General features: G+C 40.6%; 2 protein-coding genes across 4 annotated transcripts in view; both read right to left on the reverse strand.

The window, feature by feature from the left end:
* Positions 1–24,154, reverse strand: part of LOC130999144 ((-)-isopiperitenone reductase-like) — a 57,228-nt gene that overhangs the window by 29,882 nt on the left and 3,192 nt on the right. The window contains exons 1-5 of one of the 3 annotated variants that reach the window (XM_057924648.1): positions 21,712–21,998; positions 21,379–21,619; positions 21,197–21,286; positions 20,442–20,621; positions 19,540–20,015 (exon numbers count right to left, since the gene is read on the reverse strand). In XM_057924648.1, the coding sequence (XP_057780631.1) occupies positions 19,638–20,015; positions 20,442–20,621; positions 21,197–21,286; positions 21,379–21,619; positions 21,712–21,728 (906 nt within the window). In that variant the 5' untranslated portion in view covers positions 21,729–21,998 and the 3' untranslated portion in view covers positions 19,540–19,637. Of the gene's footprint in view, positions 1–19,539; positions 20,016–20,441; positions 20,622–21,196; positions 21,287–21,378; positions 21,620–21,711; positions 21,999–24,154 lie in introns of those variants that run through there. The other 2 variants (XM_057924646.1, XM_057924647.1) reach the window with 2 other exon arrangements.
* On the reverse strand, positions 23,144–24,129 carry LOC130999153 ((-)-isopiperitenone reductase-like). The gene has a single exon (XM_057924657.1). The coding sequence runs from the start codon at positions 23,713–23,715 to the stop codon at positions 23,293–23,295; it is 423 nt and encodes a 140-aa protein (XP_057780640.1). The 5' UTR covers positions 23,716–24,129; the 3' UTR covers positions 23,144–23,292.

Here is a 24,154-nt window from a genome sequence, read left to right on the forward strand (position 1 = left end):
TGGAATTTTGGAATTGAAATTGGAGTTACTTTGTTGGAGATTAATGGGCAGACGATTTTTCTTGTGATTCAAGAGTGGTGATCAAGTTTTAATTCAATTCTATTTTATTTAGTTTAATTTTTTTCATAGTCCTTTTATTGCAATTATTCGTTTATTGTGTTGGATTATTCTATGTTTGCTTTTATTTATTTGATTGTTCTTAATTTAATTATGAGTAGGTAATTCTTTAATTCAGCGAGAATAATGAAACTCTAATTTATTAATCTGTGAGACCTAATTGGTTTTAAAATTGGTTCCTATTGATTTCGATTTATTCCTAGGGTTTAAAGATAATTCTGATTTTATTTAAGCCTGATCAACTTAGATTTAATTGGATTATAGTCAATTAGCACCTCCAATCCGTAATTGTTGGAATATGGCTGATTAGTGATAAAGCTACCATGTTCGTAGTAGGAATAAATTGGTGGATTAATTATTACTAGCGTATCTAGAATAATTGGTCTAAACTGGGTTCCTTCCTCTTAATGATATTAGAATATTAAATCTATGACTGGCGTATCCAGTTAGATTATATTTTAATAAGGGAAATAGGCAGGACTGACGTATCCAGCCGTCTACCGACACAGTAAGTAGGAATTGGGGTATGTCAGTGCGTATCACGGTATCCTATAACTAGTTGGTTGATAGGGATTAATTAATCTTTGCGTCGATGATCAAAGCTTTGAATTAGTGTGGATTTATTCGAACCGAGTTACCTTTTTATTGATTATTTTCTAGAGTTATTTTATTTGATTTAATTTGCTTTCTTAGTTGATAATTAATTTTCTCAAAATTTAGGCGTGGTGGCATCACCAAAATTATAGATTTTAGGGAATTGAATGATTTTACCTGCTCTCTGTGGGATCGACCCTGCTTATCATCATACTAATTTGTTTTGATAATTCTGCAGGAATTATTTGGTGGTATACGACGTCTGTAGAGGCAAAAATCTACAATTAAAGTTGACGTCTGCACGTCCGGATAGATTGGGCACTAGCAACCTGTCAACACAAGAACGCGTAAGAGCCCTAGGTTGAGCACTGGGAGGGGGTGTCGACCTTAGAGCCTCCAACGCTCAAGTCAGTAAAGAAATAGCAAGATAGAATGAAAAACAGAATGGACTAAGGGAGAAAGATAGGCTGGAATGCGTGGTTATTCCAAGCTGTAAGCGGCGTCGGAGGGTGGAAACGGTGACAGTGTGTTGTGATAATGAAATATGTGAGGCGGCGGTAGGCCAAGCTGGCTATTTCCGGTTAGGAAGAATGATTAGCGTAGTGGCGGAGTAGAGAGTTCAAGGAGTAGCGAGCAAGTAGAATTTCGTGTGTCCGTTTGATGACCTAGTCGGGCTGTTTATATAGTGGACATCCAGCCGCTAGGGTTTCTACAGTTTGTCCTCGTCAAGGCCCTTATCTCTCGGGTTGTTGCGATTTGGACGGGATCACAAATATTTACCCGTTTGATCGTGTCAGCTTGGTGGGAAATGTGTTTTAGGGTTTGACGGTTGGGCCTTGTAACTTTGTCTTTCTAAGTTGTCAATAACCATTGGGCCGCATGCAATATATCTAGCTTGGTTGTGGACTCAAGTAGGTCTATAGCTTTCCTGGCTAGATGGACCAATCTGTTGGGCCAATTTAAGTTTTTAGGGTTATGCCATGTTGGCGAACTAACTTGATGGGTTTGGGCTAAGTGTGAATTATTCAACCGGATTGTTGAGACAAGTTGGATTTGAAGTGGGATAGTCATCCTGGGTCGGTCCAGGTTGATCTCGAGATAAGTATAACTTGACTTATCAGGCTGGGCAAACAAGTTTTCTTAAGTAATTGGGTCAGCCCCGTTACTGATCCAAGTTGGTTCGAAGTTTGTCGGGCTGGATTGACCGGGCTGTTTAGCTTTTTTTCCGGCCTGAAATGTTAATTGGGCTTGAGCCAAGTTGACGAATTTTGCCCACTACAGTTAGCCCCCCACTCTACAATTAGAATTTTAATTCTAATTGAAGAGTTAATTGATTATAGCCATTCCGTATAGGTGGACTTTTTGGGATGTCGAACCATCATGTTTGCCAAGGTGGACTTAAATGGCAGCCTGTGTATGTGAGTCAGGCTGAATCCGTATGTCACTTTGGAGTTTGGTGCATTTCCAACATGAGATATTTCAAAGAAATAATACGGCTTATGACCGTTTGCCAACATGGATTGTGATATTTTGCCAGCTTAGAATGAAGGATTGAATACACTTTGTAGTGATGTTAGGTCCACAAGTTGGATTTTTTTTTATGGACTTGGCACACACATACGTGTATATATCTTGGAAAATACTGAAAAGGTGGATGGCAGGACCAATTCGAATTTTACTGTCAGGCTGGACTTGTTTATGGAAATGTGAGCCAAGTTGAATCCGTTTGCCAACATGGATTTTGGTGCTTTATCAGCTTGAGAATTTTCAAAGAAATAATATAACTTGTAGTTGTTTGCCAACATGGATCCTGGTATTTTACCAGCTTGGAGTTGTTCCAAAGAGAAATAATAGGTTGTAGGAATTTTATTTCCACAAGTTGAGATTTTCTCCCATTCCCTTTCTGAATTTTTTTTTTTTTTTTGGCATTGCGCTTAGCACACATATGCATATATATATGAATTGTCTTGCCAACCTGGAGATTATCGTGAAGGTAGATGACGTGGACCAATTTAGATTTAAACATCAGCCTGTAAATATGTGAGCCACACCCGTTTGTCAACATGAGAAAGTGTCAGCTTATAAATAAGTAGGGCTGTCAAAATGGGCCGAAAATGGCCCGGCCCGATGGGCCCGCCCGTAGTTTTGGCGGGGCTGGGCTAGGATTTCCAAGGCCCAAAAAAAATCGGGCCTCCCTGGCCCGGCCCATGCGGCCCGCCGGGTCACCCGGCCCACGGGTCAAAAAGCCCGTTGGGCTTTCGGGCCTAAATCGGCCCGTCAGTATAGAAGGTGAAAATTTCAAAAATTTATATATCTTCCCAAATTCCAATCGGCCAATCCCAATGAAACCAACCCAATCTAAGTCAATTTCTTCAATTGACGACAATGACGAGTCGAAGTCTAACTTAAGATTTAAATTAGCAATCAACAATCAATATTAAATTATTTTTACTTGAAAGATTTATTTATTTTTTATTATTTTTTGTGGTTGTTATTTGATTCCGATTGATTTGATTACTGTATTAATTAATTTGTGAATAAATCGTTTTCAATTTTTGTTGTTTTTGCAATTAGTTTTTGTTTTTTTACTTGTATTCATATTATTTACATTTAGTTTTAATCATATTTGTTTACATTTAATTTTAGTCAATTATATAATTTAGATGTAGATTGTTTAAGGCCCTTTTTGTTTCATCGAATTTGTCTTCATTTTTTTTCTTTAAATTTGATCTAATTTATTAATTTTTGGAACTAAAAAGAAAAAGAAAAAAAATATAATTTTTGGCCCGTTTTGGCCCGGCCCGCCCGGCGGCCCGTATAGGGCCGGGCTGGGCTTCATTGTTCAAGGCCCGCTGAAATTTTGGGCCGGCCCGACCCGGCCCAAAAAATTACCTAGGCCCGCTGGGTTGGGCCGGCCCGGCCCAGCCCGCAAGGTTTGACAGCATTATAAATAAGTAAGCCAGGCTGGACCTGTCTGCCAGCGTGGGATCAAAGTATCAGCTTATACATAAGTGAGTCAGGCTGGACCTGTTTGTCAATATGGAAAAGTGCCAATCCTGGACCAGGCTGAACACGTTTAGGGAATGAGTTTTGCTGCTTTACCAGCTTGAAGTACTTTGCCAGCTTGGGATCTATTTGAGAAAAGAATATAATTAATTTGTAGACCTTGGTAGTGCTTCACCAGCTTGGAGTGCTTTATCAGCTTGGAAGTTATTTGAAGGAACATATATCTTGTAGAGCTTGTAGTGCTTCACCAGCTTGGAATGCTTTAATATCTTGGAATTTCTTTCCCCCTATTGTTATTCTATTTTATAAACACAATACATAGTAGTAGCATTTTTGATAAAATAAATAAGTTAAGTATCAAGGGTCATAAAAAAATAAGTTTTGTAGCACATTTGACCTAAAGTACATAAGTACAAGTCAATAAAGTGAATGATAGTGACATATTACTTATTTTTGATTTAAAAATAACCAAATAAAACCAAAATCTGATTCTCTCTCTCTCTATTCACGTTAAAATTAAAACCGAGTATTAAAACCATATCTTATGGCATTATGGCGTGATTTTATGTGATAAAAATCTGATTCTCTCTCTCTGATTTAAAAATAACCAAAATCACGTTAAAATGTGATTTAAAAATAATCAAAATCTGATTTTCTCTCTCTATTCACGTTTATGGCGTGATTTTATGTGATCTTATGGTTGTTGGGTGCATTTACACCAACTCAAACACTTGTTAAGGAAACAACCTTAAATTCACGAAATTAAATGCTCCGTACACGGTTGCTGTGGGTAGTTAATGAAGGATACCAACCAAATGTTCATTCATCAGACATTTGAACAAGAAAGAATAAGAAAATCCTCTCAATACACATACACGACTCATACACGGTTGCTCAAAAATTCAAAAAAAAATCATCTAAAGGCTTGTATTACATAAGGTATGTGAAATACATATATTTTTTTTAAATTTCGGTTGTACACGGTTGGTGTTCTAGAGTACACGGTTTGAGTTTTAGTGATTTTTTGTTGTTTATTTCAATAATTATGTTATATATATGACTTATTACATGTTTTGGACTAAAAAACGGCATAAAAAACACTTTGTACGCAAATTACCTTATTTTTGAACCCTTAGTGTTCTGCTGTACACGGTTAGGGTTTTCGTGTACACGGTTGTGTACACAGTTGTACACGGTGGTCGAATTTGCTGTACACGGTTGGGTTGAATATGATTTTGATGTTATTTTTAGCATGTTTGTATATTCAGTTGATGTATTGGGGTACACGGTTTCCTGTTTGTGTATTTAAATGTTGTATTTTTGTCGTTTTAAAGCAGATGTCGTTTCAAGCAATCGTTATACGGCACAGTGGTCAGTGGAAATTAACCGAGTATGAAGGAGGCGATGAGGTTGTCGTGTACATGTCTAAGGAAGACCTTTGTCATGCGAAGTTGATGCAAGAGGTGCACGATCAATTAAACGAGGATGGTCGATCCACTTATATGCTTTTCTACACATCGACCACGGACGAAGGGCGAAAAATAAAAGTGGCTTTGAAGACTGATTCGGATTTGAACCGGCTGATTTCCGAGCATAAGAAATATCCCGTTGTTTACGTGATCGAGAAGGGCAAACAATCTGCGGCTCTGGTTCCTCAGACTCAAGAGCGGGTATATTATGAGGGACATCGGTCTACTGTGTTTCCTATTGAGACGGACGTTGGAAGAAGTATCCCTACACACGATGATAGTAGGGACGATTCATCGTCGCAGGAGGAGGAAGATGAGTCCGAGTCTTCGGATGAGGAAGAAGAGGCGATACGACGCAGAGAGATATTGGATTCAGTGTCGACTGAACATGAAGCGTGGAGACAGAAAGGGCCTCAGAATTTCACATCGGATGATCATCCCGATGTCGAGCCTCGTGTTGGAGTTCAGCAGCTTGAGGCACGTGACTGGGGGATTCCAGTCCTCGATTTTGACGATGCGCCGGCATTAGGTTGGGAGGATTCAAACGTATTGGAGAGCGGGATATTATCAGTGGGGGCTCTATTCCGGTCGAAGGATGATTTAGCGATCGCTGTTGGCCTGTACCATATGGAGAATCACGTGGAGTACGCCGTGGAGCATTCCAGTACGACCCGTTTGTGGTTTGTTTGCAAGCATGGCAACGATTGTCCGTTCATGCTGCGAGCCGTTCAGAGTGCAACGATCTGGAGAGTGATCAAGGTGGTGATGGATCATACCTGCCACACGGATTTGAATCGCACTGCCCCGAGACAGATTCCGGCGAGGGTTGTTGGAAGATATTTTGCACGAAAATTGGTAGGCGAGGGGGTCGTTTTGAAGCCGAAGGAGATGATGTCAGAGATGCAGCGCTTATTTGGTATTGAGATCAATTACAGCTTCGCTCTCCGTGCAAGAAACATCGCGATTGAGATGACGTATGGTGATTTTGGGAACTCGTATCAGATGCTCCCATCGTATTTATATATGCTGAGAATGAGTAATCCCGGCACATTATACGACCTTGAGATGAAGGATGATGGCAAGTTCCATCATATGTTTGTTGCACTTGGACAGAGCGTGGCTGCCTTTGAGAAGGGTTACTTGAGGCCGGTCATCGTCGTAGACGGAACCGATCTGAAGGGAAGGAACGGCGGCATTTTGTTCGTCGTTGTTACAAAGGATGGGAACGAAGCAATATTTCTCTCGCAGTTGGGCTTGGTCCTATCGAGAACGACGAGTCTTGGACTTGGTTCTTCCACCGACTGCGGACTTGCTTTGGTCAGCCGGATGATCTCTTGATTGTGTCTGATCAGCACAAGAGCATCAGAAATGCTGTGGAGTGTGTCTACCCGAACGTCCCTCACGGGTTGTGCTATTACCATCTGCAGAAGAATCTCGCGCATTATGGGCAGCATGTAGCTGCAGTCTTCAAAGCAACGGCATATTCCTATCGATCAGACGATTTTCAAAGGAATTTTTCTGCGCTTCAAGTACTAAAAGTCAACGCGCACACACGTCTCGACACTATTGGTGTGGAGAGATGGGCCAGGTCCAAGTGCCCTGTACGACGCACGAGCTTCATGACGTCGAATGCTGTCGAGATGATGAATAGTATACTGTTGTGGGCACGACGCCTCCCGGTTGCTTCATTGATCGAGACCTATCGAGCCATTATGGAGAAATGGTTCGATAGGCGACGCATCACGGCTGCATCGAGGTCACATTAGTTGACTGAGGTAGTAGAGGGAAAGTTGCATGTGGCTGTCGAAGCGGGTCGGCAATTGGCTGTTCGAGGGACGACGACGCACATGTTTAGTGTTGAGGATGATCATGCATTCTACATTGTCGATCTCGAGAATCGGACTTGTAGTTGTGCTCAGTTCGACCTGAATGACATTCCGTGTCGTCATGCTTGTGCCGCTATTAGGTACCTCATTTATTACAGATTTTGCATATTGAATTAATTTTTTGTAAATTTATCTTTTTATCTTTGCATTTTATTAGGCGTGCAGTACTGCAAGTCACGGATTTTGTTGGAGGATATTTCAAACAATCCGTGCTGTTGGCCACATATATGGAGTGTATTGTTCCCGTTCCACATCCTACGTATTGGAATGTGCCCGATGAGATATCAGCCTATGTTGTGAAACCCCCGGATATCACGGTCCATGCGGGATGACCGAAGTTGAGTAGGGCTCGTTCAGCAGTTGAGGGTCCTCCTAATTCGGGTACTCCTAATTCTCGACCTCAAGTATGCTCACGTTGCAAGGGTAGAGGTCACAATGCTCGGAGATGCAAAGCGCAAGTACTTGCATTGGACTTGAACGTGCCGGTGGAGGGTGTCGAGCAACCACCCGATGCACGAAGGCGGCGAAAGAAGAAATGCGGCATTTGTAGGAGTGGAACACACACTAGGAATGCATGTCCTCAAAATGTTGGGTCGTGAGTGATTTTGAATCTTTGATCTTCAAAATGTTGTTGGATGTTTACTTGTTGTTTGAGGTCTGATTTTGTTGTTGGTATTTGTTGAACTTGCTTTAAAATTCGAAAAACAGGGGTTTTGGGGGTGAACAAGGGCTGAATGGGCTCTGTACACGGTTAGACCCTAACCGTGTACAGTTTCACGAAACCGTGCACGGGAAGAACTTGCAACCGTGCACGGTTACACGGTTAGGGTCTGTCCGTGTGCGGTACACGGTTCCGAGTTCTTCCGTGCACGGTTTCGTGCACGGTTTCGAGAAACGGTACACGGTTAGGGCCTAACCGTGTACAGAGCCCTTGTTCACCCCAAAAACACCTGTTTTTCGAATTTTAAAGCAAGTTCAACAAATACCAACAACAAATTCAGACCCCAATCAAATCAAATTCATTTAAACAAAATGATAATCAAATCAATGACAATTACAAAAATGATAATCAAATCAATGATAAAATGATAATCAAATCAAAGCAGCGGGAATTGGGGTACACAATTCCCATATCCTAACAGCTATCATGTAGCGATATTTTTCTACATCCCTATTGGTTCTCATCCGTTCTCGTTTCGGTTTTCCACATACCAGACGATCTAAGTAAGCACATGCATACACACCACAACTAATGTTGTCCTGTTGCAAAAATTGCTGGTTGAGGGGCATCATCACATACGCCATCTCTGCATCAGCAGCATGCACAAACCTGTTGGGATTGTTATCCCAATACCCCACAGTATGCAACAATCTAGGCATCAGTCGGCCATCAGTCAAGTGGGCCATCAGTCACATACGGACTCTGTAGAAGAGCAGACGGCTTAATCGGGCGTCGTGGCCGCCCTACATCCTGGGCCTCTTCCTCGTCAGTAGTCCAGCTGAACTGGACATCGTCATCTCCATGGATAGGCGTTTTTGGACTCGGCTGACGATGTGAGGCTGATCGCCTCATAGATGCCTCCCTCTCACTGTGACGTAAGGCAGATCGCCCCTGACTCGCATGGGGTGGATCCTCTCCATGCTCTGATCGTCTCTGACTGCCACGAGGCGGATCCTCTCCATGTTGTGATCGACTATGACTCCGATGCTGCCGATCCAGGTCTCCAACTGAGTGCCTATGGCTCACATGAGGCGGATCCTCATGAAATGATCGCCCAGGACTAGGAATGTGAGATGTAGACCGTCTGTGACTGGGTCTCGGCTGGTCGAACTCCTCACTCCCGTGTCTATGACGACTGGCGTGGCTGGATGATGATCTATGCTTCCTCGAAGAAGATCGCCCACCGAAGATATCCTTCACAGCGGCGACGACCTTCCGTGTAATTTTGGCAACCAGTCCATGCTCGGAGTCGTCGTCCACAATCGCCCGCCGCACCTCAGGGATCACAGTCCGGATCTGCTCCCGTGTCACGCTCTCAGTGACACGGGCAATCAAGTCCTCGTCACGTCACCTCCAATAATCAGCATCTGGATCTGCTCGAGGCCCTGAATCATCGAACTCATGCGGCCTGGGCCGCTTCGACGGGCTACCAGTCGGATCAGCATACATCTGCCTATGCCGCTCAACATGGACATGCTGCTTCCCGCGAGCCTTCTCTGCTCGTGAGCTACTCCTCGGCACAGGAGGCGGCCTAACAGGAACAGGCTCTGCTCGTAAGCTACTCCTCTGCACAGGAGGAGGCCTAACAGGAGGAGGCGGTTCCGGTACAAGTGGCTCTGTCAAGCCGGCATATTTCCCTCCAGGATGGTATCGTACAGAAAAAGGGTCGGGAAGCCTCAGAGTCTGCAAATACCATGAATCATTCTCCTCCTCGACCGGTTCGAGTGTCCGGTGACAGTCGTCCTGCACAAAGATGAATCGATCATTTCTCATTATTCGTTAATCATAACATAATAAAAGGATTGAAACTGTAAAAAAAACAATAATTACCTCATCAGCATCAAAAAAGTGTGTGAAGTCAGAAGCCGACTTCCAAGTCGTCCAGTTCACCAATCGTGGCATCTGCAAGCTCGTGTCACGAGCCCCACACGCGCGGCCCAACCTCGGAATGGCCTCGTACGACCAAATCTGTAATGCCCATATGGGCCCATAGAAGTGGTACGTCCTCCTATTACCGGTAATCTCATCGGGATGCTTCTTCAACACACTCATCCCATGACACAAAATCTGGAATGAGTAAGAGTCCCACGGGAAGTCGGATCATGCCTGATCTTCCTCTACCAGTGCCCACACCCAATCGTGCACGTGTTTATAATCCCGACAGAAGATGAGATCATACGCCACGAGAATATTGGCCACCCTCAAATAATCCTGGGCACTGTTGCCCAGAACGAACCGCTTCCGCAGATCCTTCACTTCCACCTTCTTGCCTTTCAAAACTCGGTGCCATAGACTCTGCTTCCCAACACGGTGATCCACATTAGGATCAAAACGCTGCGGGGATGGCCCGAAGCACAACCCGTCACCAGACAATACTCCACTGCGCCGAATCGAATGTCGTGTCCACCAACGTGGAACCACTTCTCCCACGGACCGAATGCTTGGTCATACAACTCCCGTGCAAGAAGATGGCGCAGTGCGGCATTCGCACTATCCTGCCTCTTCAACTGAAGTAAATACCCAAACGGACCTTTCTTAAATTGTTCAAAACACCGGTAGTGCGTCAGACAGGTCTCCACTTCCTTCAGTGTCTTGTCCTTGATGTAGTGATTGATTCGTCCGGCATAACCTTGCATGCACGGACGTAACCAAGCATGCCTCGGAGGCTGCAATTAATTAAAAATGATGATCAGTATCAAAAAATATCAACCGTGTACAGATTCTAGACCAACCGTGTACAACCGTGTATAACTGTGTACGGTTGTATACGGTTGTACACGGTTAAATCGTGTACAAAAAATACCTCTATACGTCTAAAATACACAATTAGGGCATATTACATGATTTAAAATCAACCTTGTACGATTTTAGATAAACCGTGTATGGATGAACAAACCGTGTACGGCTGTACACGGTTAAATCGTGTACGAAAAATACCTTTATACGTTAAAAATACACAATTAAGGCATATTACATCAATTAATCCTAACCGTGTAACATAATTGTCTAACCGTGTACAACCGTGTACTGAAGAACCGTACACGGTTGTTCAAAATAATTTCCAGATTCCAAATTTCGCAAATTACCAACATAATTGTCTAAAAAATGCTAAAACCGTGTACCTAATAATCAAATTTAACAATACAAAACACATAAACTCAAATTTTGACAAATATAGGCCACGGTTACTTACCGGATTCGGCGTCGGGTATTTTTCGCTCCTCCTTGATGTACTCGGGCGACTTCCTCGTTGTGCCTCTTCCCCATCGTAATCTGATTCCGTTGAACTCATAGTGGCTGGAGTTTCTTAGAGAGATAGGCGTGTATGGAGTGCACGGTGGGCGTGAATTTGTTAGAGAAAGAGAGAGGCGTGTATGGTGGAGTGTATGGAGTGCACGATAATAGAGAGGCGTGAATTTGGAAGATGCAAAATAATAATAGAAGAGAGAGAGAGGCGTGTATAGTGCACGGTCTTCTCAAGGCGTGCATGAGATTCTTTTTTTTTTGGAATGATTTGAAACAAGATTCCCAACTTTTGACCACTTTTGGGCTGAATCAGCCGATCCTCACGATTCATGCACTGTTTCTTTATTTTCATGCAAGAAAAGAAACCCTAAACCCTAAAAGATATATCAAATCACGATTTTGGAGAGAGAGAGAGAGACATAATAAGACAAAAAATAATATGTTGAGAAGATTCTGTGTGGACACGTTTTTTATTGTTTAAAGAAAATAATTTTTTTTAAATAAGTCAAAGATTTGGTGGAGACCATTAAGAATGTGCTACAAAACTTATTTATTTATGGGGTGTGATACTTAACTTATTTATTTTATTCAAAGGGCTACATAAAAATCTCACCCTATTTTATATATGTATGCTAAATCTTGTTCTGTCGAAATTCGCAACTTTGAAATTTGAAATAGGCAAATTTTCTAATTACTCCAGCCTGGCTTTGTTCAGTCGAAATTCGCAGCCTGATTGCTCCAGTCGAAATTTGTTCAGTCGAAATAGGCAAATGGTTCCAATTACTGCAACCTGGCTCATTTATCGAGACAACTAATTCCTCCAGCCTGGTTTCGAAAATTTGAGGGAAATGAGTTATCTTTCTTGGTTTCTCCGTCTGGTCCAAAAGAAAAGAAAAGGGGATATTTCATTTCTCTTTCTCATCCCATTCTCTCTATCTTTCTCGCCTCTGTCCTCGTATCTAGCAGAAACGGCTCAGGTCGCCGGACGAAGGGAAATCGAGCGGCGATTGGTGCCTAGTGTTTTCCGTGGGGTAAGAGTCGGCCAGGAGGCAGCGCCCTCTGCCGGGTACTTCGAAGGAGGCGAAGTTTGGTGCACCTTGGGTTTTTCAGGTGCAGCCTGGGGCTGTTGGGCGAGTGGTGGTCGGAGGCAGGAGAGGTTTGGTTGGATTTGTGTTTGTTCGAGAGCGATCTGAGCGAGGGAGAAGATGAGCTCTTCAGGTCGGACTAGGGATGGGGGAGAGAACAGAGGGAGGCGGCGGTGTCTTCGCCGCCACCGAGGAAGGAAACATTGTCGCGTGGGGCAGCGGCTAGCTTGGCAGATCTCGGCCGTTGCCATAGATAGGCGTTGGCGGTGATAAATCTCGAGAATTGCGGCTTCTCCTGTGTACCAGGGCGGTCGACTCGAGATGTGCACTGACGGTGCGATGTTACCGGAGGCCATTGTTGTTTCGTGAGACAAGCTAGGGGAGTCGAATCCGGACGATTCTTCGTCGGACAGTTCAGAGGCAGGCGTGGAGGTTCAATCGAATTTTCGCCTTCTGTCGTAATTTTCACAGGCAGCGGCGGAGGTCCAATCGGATTTTCGACGACTTGGTTTGTCGCATCTTCACCATGGCTGTGTGCCTTGAATAATTCGCGGAGACAGAAGATCAGACAACATATTTTTAGAGTTTGAATTTGAGCTGAATGTTGGAGTTCTGTAATTTGGGATAAGTTTGGGTGAGGAATTCTCACAACTTTGATTCTTGTTGTTGGTGGATGGAGAGGTGAGGCGCGCGGCAGCGGCGTGGAGTTCGCTGGCGGCCGTTGTTGATTTGTGAGAGAAATTTATGGGATGTTGGATAATCTAACAGCACAAATGAGATTGATTGGAACATGTTTGATGTAAATCTTCTTTACATTAATGTAAGAAACCTCTCCATTGTTTGAGTTTTCTGGTCAATAAAGATTGATTGACTCGAGCACCCTTCGGGCTTGAATTTGCAAAGTTGTCAATCTTTGCTCCAGATCCAGAGTTGTTCCAAACTGCCCATATTAAGGTTGGAGATCTAAGTTTGGATCCAGAGTTGATCCAAACTGACTTGTTGCCCATGTTAAGCTGATCTGGAACAAAGATTTTCGTTAATGTGTATATGTCACATTATTGGATTGCTTATTCAGATAGCATTCTGAATCTTTTTCAAAATATATATCATATGATATGTAAATAGACGAACTATTTGATAATGTGTATATGTCACATTATCGGGTCGATACACAAATTTTGGTAGTTTCCAATGTATATGTCAATTTGTATGACGAAACATATAATCTGTGTAGGCGATCTGAATTTTGTTATCAACTCTTGTTTTAGACGAGCTATTCTTTTTTATTGTGCTCTATTTGAATTAAGGAGCTGAAATTTGACTTGCCATTTGACATGTTTATCAAATGATTAGAATTATTGAGAGATAAATTTTGATTTATTGTCCAGAATTTGTATAGCTAGCATTGATGGTTGATTTTACTAGTTACTCGTATGTTAATATATGATAAATTAATATGCTCGAATTTTCTGACTTGCATCTGCGTGCTAGTTTTTTATGTGAATTATTGATAATTGCCTTTTTCGCATGGCCTTGATTTGTTGTTGTCAATTGAAATCACTTTCTTGCAGAAGTTGGTGTTTTGTAGGATTCTATGATTATGTGTTTGCCCTTTGATGCATTGTTTAGTACTTAGCAATTTATTTGTTTAGGTGTTTCTGGACATGTCTGCCTCTTTTGTGTCGAGTGGGTCGAGTAGTGAAAATTATAGGTCGTCGAATGGTGACACAAGCTGTGTAGATACTGCGAATGGCGTGACAACGAATAGGTCCTGGGCCAGGCGTGGTATGGTTGTGTTTGATTCCGGGATTGGTGAGGATCGCTTGAAGGGAGTATTCCCGCATACAAGTTGGGAGATAGGAGTCCGAAATCTGTTATCACATTTGACGAGTTGGATGAACTCCGTGCTGCCTATGGTATTTCTCCTTGTGCCAATCTGGTTGCTCCATCCAATTTAGAATGGCCCGATTGGTTATATCCAGGATGGACAGTCATGTATGAAAGTTTTCTCTAGATGGGTGCCCGCTTTCCTCTTCCTCGACTAGTGTTTGAGGCTTGCACTTACTATCGCATTGCTCCAGGTCAATTAGTTTCGAACGTGTGGCGCATTCTCATGGCCATCCAGGTTTTTAGCGAGCTGAGTGGTGTTCACGTTAGTTTTTCTGAAGTTTTGCAGGCTTACAGCTTGGAAACGCATAGAACAGATAACGTTCGATACCAGTTTAAGGCAAATCGTCCGCTTGTGCTATCTCTTTCGAATGGCGCCAAGGGTTGGCGTTCTAGATATTTTTTCATATCCAATAATGCATTGGGGGAACCGCGTGATTCGATTGTTCCACGAGTGTGGGAAGCTTGTAGTGAGTGTTACATGTTGGATGGCTTGAAATTTGAATATATTTTGTTGTAGTAACATGTTGTCATTTTTATGTATTCATAACTTATACTTTTCATTCTTTATTATTTTGCAGCTTGTCTAAGGAGGGGGCCTACCGGCTTGGCTTTCGATAGTGCTAGCAAGATCGATTGATTTTTAAGTTTTGGCGAAGAGGAGCGGTATTTCCGCAACATTTTGACCGAGGCCAATTTGCGAGTTAGCTATTTGTGGAGTCGAGTGCCCGCCGGTATTGCTTTGCTTGTCAATTCTATTTTATTCCAACTTGTCATCTATATGACTAAGTGTTTTTATTTTGATGCAGATCACAGGATGTTGAAGCCATATGTTCCACCTCTGCTTGGGAAGGGCACTGCCATGGATGTGATCCGTAAGAGTAGGCAGAAGGATGCTAGCTCGAGTGGCGCGGTTACAGATGATGTTGCTACAGCACGTGTCCCGCACTCGACTCGTGTTCCAGTTCAAAAGAAAAAGAGGTCTGTTGAGGTTGACCTCACTTTGTCCGACTAGGTGGATGATCATGTCAACCTGTCATTTTTGAACGTATCGGCGCATGCCCAGCTTGGACCTGTTCGAGGGGTGGCCGAACAGCTATTACTCCCACGTGACAGGGATTATTTGAAGAAGATGGGAAGTGGCAGTGTGGCTAGTGAGCTCTTCGATCATGCCTTCTTGGTAAATATTTTCGAGTATAGATTATTTTATTGTTATGAGAATTTTTCTAACTTGTTACATTTTCGTATTTGTTGTAGAGTTTGCAGAAAGCTGCCTTCCTCATGGAGAGAACTGTTGCTATGGTGGCAGAGCTTAGTGAGTCGATGGCTTAGCGGGAGAATTGGAAGGAAGAGATGGCGGCCATCAAGAGGACGCGTGATGAGGCCCATCAGGTTGTCAAGAGATTGGAATTTGCCAAATTGGAGGATGCTCGCCGGCTGGAGCGAGCTGCAGCGGACTGCAAGGAACTCGAAGCCAAGGTTGTTGCGTTGGAGCAACAAATCCTCATTACAAATTGTGATATGGAGGTTCGAGTTCGGGGCGAGATGGCCTTGGCGTATCTCGAGAATCTGCTCCCCAAGACTTGGATGTCCAGCAGTACATTGATGAGTTCAATGAGTGGAAGGCTGGCAAGGAGGAGCAGGAGAGACAGCTTGCTAGCAACTTTGCTGGGTTGACTACTGGAGACGACCATCTTTAGGCGGGGGAGTTATTCATTGATGCGGGGAAGAGTCATCTTGTTATTTTTCTGTGTTACCTGTTTGAGATTTGACTACTTGACTGACTGCTCGTATTGGTATGCCTCCAGCTTGAACTTTAGACTATTGGGTCGGTTCAAACTATCTCTCTTATTATGATTTTTTATTTGTGAACTCTTGGGGAGTGAACATTGCTAACTATTTGTGAGATTTGGCTTATTCTATGAATTGATGTGGTTTCCTTATATCTTGTCTCACCATATTTGCATACGAATTTGTTGAAAGCATATGTGTTCATACGTTTGAATATCTCATTCGATGAAGTAAAAAGCCTTATTCAAATCACGGCTTCAGTATCGTGTGGATTGATTCAACATATTGCAAATTGTATATTTGAAAAAGCAACAATATGTTAAAGAGATACATAGACACAGCTTGTCATTTTATTTTCATTTCGAAAATTTCAGCCTGGAATTGATGTTGGAGAATTTTATTGCATCTAGACAGGACCAGGCTGAATTCATATGTGTCGTCTTGTATGTAATTTTGATATGTATACTTGTATTTATTTTACCAAGCCGGGACGAGTTATTGTTGCGTTTGACTTTGGCGGCTTGTGCCCCACTTTGGCGTGCGAGCTAATCAGATAATTTCATGTAGCATGCCGACTTGGAACTATTTTTTGAATCAAATTATGAAATTGTAGAGTTGTCGACTCCGAATCGCCTAAGTCAAATACTTGAAATTAAAGCAAGCTGGTTTTCATTAGATGAGATCGTACTGACTTCGACCAATGGTGGCTAGTACAATATGACGAACATGTGGCATATTCAAATCTATAAAAGATAAATGTGTACAAACTTCTTGACTATAACCGTCGATTGCTCCAAGCTGGGTAGTCTATCCAATTTGATGATTAAAGATGATTTTATTGACATAGGTTAATATTTTCGTCGTAGACGGATCATCATTGGCGACTTGTATTTCGCAAGGTGTTAACATCGTAGGGCAGGTTGAGACATTGATATTTAAGGTTGGTGGCTGCACTCCGAAGAGTCGCCTACATACATCTTGCGAGGATAAAACCAAATGTAGTTCTTGGGCCGCTTGCGGCTGGTTGTGTGAATTTATTGGCAAACAACTAGTAATGGGTGAACTCACTTGGATCGTATCCGTCCGCCTGTTGGTTAACTTGGGTTGGCGTGATCGTCAGATTGGACACTAGTATGGTAGGTTATATGTGCTTGCTCAACTATGGATGTTGTGAAAGTGCGTTGATTCGCTTGATTGCTAGGGCCCCACGGTGGGCGCCAAATTGTAGAGGCTAAAATCTACAATTGAAGTTGACATCTGCACGTCCGGATAGTTTGGGCACTAGCAACCTGTCAACACGAGAACACGTAAGAGCCCTAGGTTGAGCACCGGGTGGGGGTGTCGACCGTAGAGCCTCCGACGCTCAAGTCAGTAACGGAATAGCAAAATAGAATGATAAGCAAATTGAAATAAGAGAGAAAGGCAGGCTGGAGTGTGCGGTTATTCCAGGCTGTAAGCGGCGTCAGAGGGTGGAAACGGTGACAGTGTGTTGTGATAATGGAATATGGGAGGCGGAGATAGGCCAAGCTGGCTATTTCCGGTTTGGAAGAGCGATTAGCGTAGTGGCGGAGTAGAGAGTTCAAGGAGTAGAGAGCAAGTAGGATTTTTCGTGTCCCTTTGATGACCTAGTCGGGCTGTTTATATAGTAGACATCTAGCCGCTAGGGTTTCTACAGTTTGGCCTCGTCAAGGCCCTTATCTCTCGGGTTGTTGCGATTTGGACGGGATCACAAATATTTACCCGTTTGATCGTGTCAGCTTGGTGGGAAATATGTTTTAGGGTTTGACGGTTGGGCCTTGTAACTTTGTCTTTCTAAGTTGTCAATAACCATTGGGCCGCATGCAATATATCTAGCTTGGTTGTGGACTCAAGTAGGTCTATAGCTTTCCGGGCTAGATGGACCAATCTGTTGGGCCAATTTAACTTTTTAGGGTTATGCCAGGTTGGCGAACTAACTTGATGGGTTTGGGCTAAGTGTGAATTATTCAACCGGACTGTTGAGACAAGTTGGATTTGAAGTGGGATAGTCATCCTGGGTCGGTCCAGGTTGATCTCGAGATAAGTATAACTTGACTTATCAGGCTGGGCAAACAAGTTTTCTTAAGTAATTGGGTCAGCCCCGTTACTGATCCAAGTTGGTTCGAAGTTTGTCGGGCTGGATTGACCGGGCTGTTTAGCTTTTGTTCCAGCCTGAAATGTTAATTGGGCTTGAGCCAAGTTGACGAATTTTGCCCACTACAACGTCCACTAGTGGTAAATGCACTAATGCTCGATCATTACGAGTCGAATATATCGAGCATTAGTGTATTTGTGGTAAATACATTAATATTATACATATTCGACCTTTGCAAATCGAGCATTAGTGATAAATACATCAATGCTCAACATATTCAACCATTACAATTCAAGCAATCGAGCATTAGTAATTTAGTAGTCGAGCATTCTTAAAAAATGCAATAATGCATTCTCTTGTGCAAGATTTTCGCGCACGTCGTTTAGCCCTTTCATCGTGTGTTCTCATCAACTAAGAAAGTCCCCTTTATTATTACAACAAACAGGAAAGGAGATTGAATGATCGATCACCTTATCTCATGGATAAACAACCTAATTTGTATGAAAATAATTAAAGACCCGATTCATGAGAAATTTATATCCTTAACTTGTAGCTAGCTAGATATTTTACCCTAACAAAACAACAACCTATGCAAACTTTGTAGGACAGTAAATGGAGACGAAATCTTTCTTCTACCCATTCTATATTTAGAGTCTATAAAACGATGTTCTAATTTGTCATTTTGTTCCGTTCACAAAAAAATGTTCTAATCTATTTTTAATACTTGTGGCTCATTTCTCCACTCACCACTTTTTTGTCAATTTGTGGACTCCTTTCTCTACTCATTAAATGAATAATACAATTTTTTAAAAAATCCATACCCACCCTCCCTTAAGACATCTTTCCGTGGAGCGAGGGAGTAATAGATATATAAACTATACTTACTAGCTAATATTGATATTCTTATTTATATTTGATCAAAAGTAATTATTTATGCACACGCATTTCACAAAGTCGTACAAACTACTAATTAAAGCCTAATTAGCGTAAAATCAAGCACCTCTACTATAGTGAATTGAATAAAGTCTTTTCCACTTGCACCGACGGAAAATCCCACCACAACAAGACATGCAAATCACCATATAGTAAAACATGAAAGCTTACAAATCACACAAACACAAATATTAGTACATAAAAGAAGCCATTGATCATAAGACTGTGTGTTTAACCAGGGGGCTTAGCCCACTGGCCACCGGGTCCTCACTTAAGTGAAGTGACCCGGGTTCGATCCCTCTTGGGAGCGAATTGGAGATTGGGGAGATATAAGGTGGATTTTGGTGAATGAAGAGATAAGGTGGTTCTTGGAGTGGATGGGGAACTAACTACTAACATCTAACATGACTTTGCCCGATCAAAAAATAAAAAAAAAATAAAAATAAAATAAGACTGTGTGTTTGTTTGTTTCACGGACATGTTTGAATAACAAGAATGCGTTTATTTTGATTGTAAAAATTTATTGAAAAATGATTATTAAAAAAAAAAAAAGACAAAATATTAGTTTTGTCTCCTTTCTTAATCATATGTTTACTAGAGATGAAAAGATGAGAAATGTTGGAAAATATTTTCACATCTCTACCCTAGGATAATATTATCCAGCATTGGAGAGAAAATGAATGAAAAGAAGTTGCTTGAGAAAATATTTCACTATATCCGAAGAAAATGTACTTTTTCTCTCACTTTCCATTAAAGTAAATGCACCCTAACGAGAATAGTGATTGTCCATTACAAAGACAATGCTTCCTCTCTTAGGAAGAAAGAGGCCGACGACCCTCCATGAGGCAGCAACGCCAGCTTCACCGGAGCTTCAGCAGCTTCGGCTTCACTTAGTGGGCCATGATTGAAGGTAATATCTGTTCTAGCAAAACCAGGACACACAGAATTGATGCAGAAGGGCGAGTATTTCTTCGCTGCAAGCCAAGTATACGCGTTGAGAGCTGCCTTCGACACTTTGTAGGCTGCAAAGTGTGGAGGCCATTGATTCTCTTCAAGTTTCCCCTCTTTGAAGCTGTTGATAAATTGTTGCACAACTTCATCCACTCTTTCTTCTGTTAGGCTGTCTTTGCTGCTAAACACCCCCTTTGCCCATTCATTTGTTTGAAACTGATCAAGATATAATATTAATCAATCATCAATCACAAGCATCATTTTACATTTACTAGCAGAAAGAGGGTACATAATATGCATAACTAATGTTAATTTATTTAATAAAGTAAAAAAATTATATTTATTATATTTAACTTTTAATTAATAATTTGGTTGATAAATTTATCATGAGAATATAAGGGATCGATAACAAAAATTTCTCTTTTTAATTTTTTTTTTCTTAAATTTCCTTCCTCTTCCATAAAAAGTAATCTACCATATTCTCATTCCTTCTTTTCACTCTAAAGAGGGCTAGGAGAAATGTGAAATTCTATTTTGCAGAAAATAAGGGAGATTTTTTTTTTTTTTCCTCATGATAAATTTTTCAATCAAAGAGAAAGCACTCTAGCAATCATCGAGCCAAAATGAAGTGAGAAGATTTACCACTAAGCTCCCTAAAGTGGAGGAGACATTGACAATTCTTGGTGAAAGAGAGAGCTGCAGCAGAGGAATGAGGGCTTCTGTTACTCTCTTTGCACCATAGTAGTTTGTCTCTATGCATTCTTCTGCGCCCTTCAATGTCTCCACAAGCTTTCCATTTCCTTTCAGGTGAAATGGTTTTGACTGTAACGCATCTTTCGATAATAAGTCTACGTTTGGTTGGGTGTTTTTAGAGGTTGGAAAGAGATTCAATTAATTGAATTAATCCATTACTAAACATATATCACAAATTGAAATTTTTAGTTTTTTTTAATAGAGTATAGATTAATAATTTTTGATTTTTCAATTTTATTTTTATTTAAATATATATAAACATATTCGAATTATATATTAAATTCAATTTAACAATTACTGACAGTAAAAACCGTCGGTAAAGTAAATTCTAATTAATTTATCGAGTGATTAGGCTCTCGATAATTCCTCTATAGAGATTACTGAGTGACGCTTCTCCTCGATAAATTTTTTTACCAACATAAAAAATTACGATGGTCGTTTTTAATCGGTAATTTATTACCAAGGGTTATTTCCAATTTATCGACGGTAATTTTCATCGTTAAAAAGTTAATTTTTTGTAGTGTAATCCTGCAGGCCTAAATTTGGAACTGCTGATTTCTATTGCATTAATTGTAGGTGACATATAGTTTTTCAAGTTAATGTGTTTCATGAATACATAAATTTGTACATTAATGGAAACAAACCTTTCCATTAGCAAGCAGTATCTTGACATACTCTTCAACGGCAGAATCATCTCCATCCACATCTATTCCACTAATTCCTGCATTATTCACCTGCATAAAATCACAATTTTTTTGTTAAATTTTTTTTTTCCAGCCAAAAAACAGAATCAAGAATTTCTTTCCATTTGGTTGGATTTTGGTACCAGAATGTCAAGCCTTCCGAATCTCGATTTGATGAACTCAAAAACAGCAGCAACGCTAGCAGGATCGACAACATCTAGTTGATGAAAAACCACATTTTTATGGAATTGTTTAAGCTTTTGTTGAGCTTCAATGCCTCTCTTTTCATCTCTTGATCCTAAAATCACAAAGATTCCTTTGGATGCTAACTGCTTGCAGATTTGGAATCCGATTCCTTTGTTTGCTCCTGTCACCAAAGCATACCTGAACCAACAAAATACAAGCAAATAATTAAATACATAAAAATATGTATATATTTATTTCCATATATTGAATTAACCAAATCTTTATTATACTGTGTTGCATTTGCCATTGTGTTTGCATGTGTTACTTTTTTCCCTGTTTGAAAGGAGACTTGTAAAAGAAAACCTGCTGTTTCAAACAAGTTTTTGATATATTTAGCCACAAATTCATATAAAGTACTAATCGTTTCACAAACTATATTTGTATCTCACGCATAGCTAGTATCACTGATTGTGACTATACTTTCGAAGAGTATCACAGATAAATTATTGGACCATCACATATGTGATGTACATCACATAATGGAGATAATTTATTTAATTTCGACTCTAGTTGATTCATCGTATAGAAGTGTCGGTCCATCAATATGCATCACATGATGGAGATATTTTATTTTCTGACTCTAAGTTAAATAACTGGTGTTTGTAAGATTGAAATATAATACCCCACACATTTTCCTTATTGGGTTGTCCCACTATTTTAGACACATTTCTATTACTAGAAATAATTAGGTTACTATTACTCTCTCCGCGTTCACCAAAAGTATGACACTTTTGATGAGCACAGGTTTTAAGAAAATTGGTGGTGATTTTTATGTAGATGAGAAAGGGTCCCGCCAAAATTTAAAATGAGTGATTGAGATTGAAATAATGATGTGGATTTTTTGGTAAATAAGAAGTGTTTGTAAGGATAAAATATAAGAAAAAGTGGTGGAGTCATGTCTTAAAATAGAAAGTGTCATACTTTTTGTGAACACCAAAAATGGCAAAAGTGTCATACTTTTCATGGACGGAGGGAGTAATATTTAATTAATCACACCATAAACTACCTATAAATACCCTAAACCTAATCACTCGACCCATTTATTAAAACTATGCGTTTTTTCTTGAAATGTGAAATAATGGTATTTACACGTGAAATACAAAATGAAATTTCCCCGGCCTCCCGGTTACATGTGGTGCGTCTACATATTTTAATATTTGGACATGATAATATTATAATATTAATCCATCAAAGCATTGATATAATAATACTAGAAAGATACTATATATATCATTCTCCTAAAAACAAGTATAGTTTGCCGTTTTGGTATGTTTTCCAATAACATTCACTTTCTATTAAACACCACTCCACCTATAATAAAGTGAGGCATCTTCTGAGATTTCTCCACTCAAACACACTTAACTTACATTTATTAAAACTCGTGCCACCAAAAATATCGTATATTTTTAAGGGAGTAATTTTTTTAAGTAAGGGGTGAATAATCATCTCATCTAAAAAATTATGTATTCCCCTCCAAACAATGGTTGGTGCAGCAGAGAGATATATATATATCTTCACAAGTTATAACTTCACTCATTCCTCAAAAGAAGAGATTTCCTTCTTCACACAAAGAAGAAGCCAGAAGGGCCATCATCAGGCAGCAATGCAGCCATCACTGCACATCCTCGTAGTTTAATTTGGTAAGAAATAGTGCATGTAATGTAATAAACCAAACATGAAAGCTGGCCTACAAATTCATACAAACACAATAATTTGTACTATCCTATATTAAAAAACCATTCATAAGACTATGTTTGTTTCACAGACATCTTTAATTGATTGATAACAACAACATATGAAGTGATTGTTCATTACAAAGACAATGCTTCCCTTCTCAGGAAGAAAGAGCCCGACGGCCCTCCATGAGGCAGCAATGCCACCTTCACCGGAGCTTCAGCAGCTTCGACTTCACTCAGCACACCATAGTTGAAGGTTAAATCTGTTCTAGCAAAACCAGGACACACAGAATTGATGCAGAGATTGGTGTATTTTTGTGCTGCAAGCCAAGTATACGCGTTGAGAGCTGCTTTCGACACTATGTAGGCTGCAAAGTGAGGAGGCCATTGATTCTCTTGCAGTTTCCCCTCTTTGAAGTTGCTGAGAAATTGCTGCACAACTTCATCTACTCTCTCTTCTGTTAGGCTGTCTTTGTTGCTCAGCACTCCCTTTGCCCATTCATTAGGCAAATGCTGCAAATATATGATCATTGTTACTGCCTCCGTCCTATTTAACATGACCACTTATTTTTTGAAATATAAATTAAATATAATTCATAATATAACTTTTATTTTTATAAAAAAAATTAATAAAATAATAGATACAAGAATGAAACACGCCGACACATACAAAATTATGGGACACTAAATCACATCTCTCTTCTTCGTTATACATGTACTCCATTCATTGTGTAAGCTTGGAATCCATTATAAAGAAAGCCCCCATTTTGTAAGAAACAATAAGAGATCTATGTTGAATGATCATCTCATCTTAAAATTTTATGTATTCCCCTCAACAATGTTTTATTAGGAAGTGTTTGATTTGGTGGATGAGATAGATAAGATTGATAGGATTGGAGGGGTGATCAAATAATCCACTCGATCAATTTTGCGATGATAAACAATCACTCATTTGAGTGATTAGATGTGTGCCGAATAATCAATCACGAGCTCAATC

The sequence above is a fragment of the Salvia miltiorrhiza genome, chromosome 8 (assembly GCF_028751815.1).
Source record: "Salvia miltiorrhiza cultivar Shanhuang (shh) chromosome 8, IMPLAD_Smil_shh, whole genome shotgun sequence".
In the NCBI taxonomy this organism is placed as follows: domain Eukaryota; kingdom Viridiplantae; phylum Streptophyta; class Magnoliopsida; order Lamiales; family Lamiaceae; genus Salvia; species Salvia miltiorrhiza.

Coding starts and splice junctions, on each gene's coding strand:
- LOC130999153 (XM_057924657.1), bottom strand. CDS start 23,715: ATGTTAAATAGGACGGAGGCAGTAACAATGATCATATATTTGCAGCAT.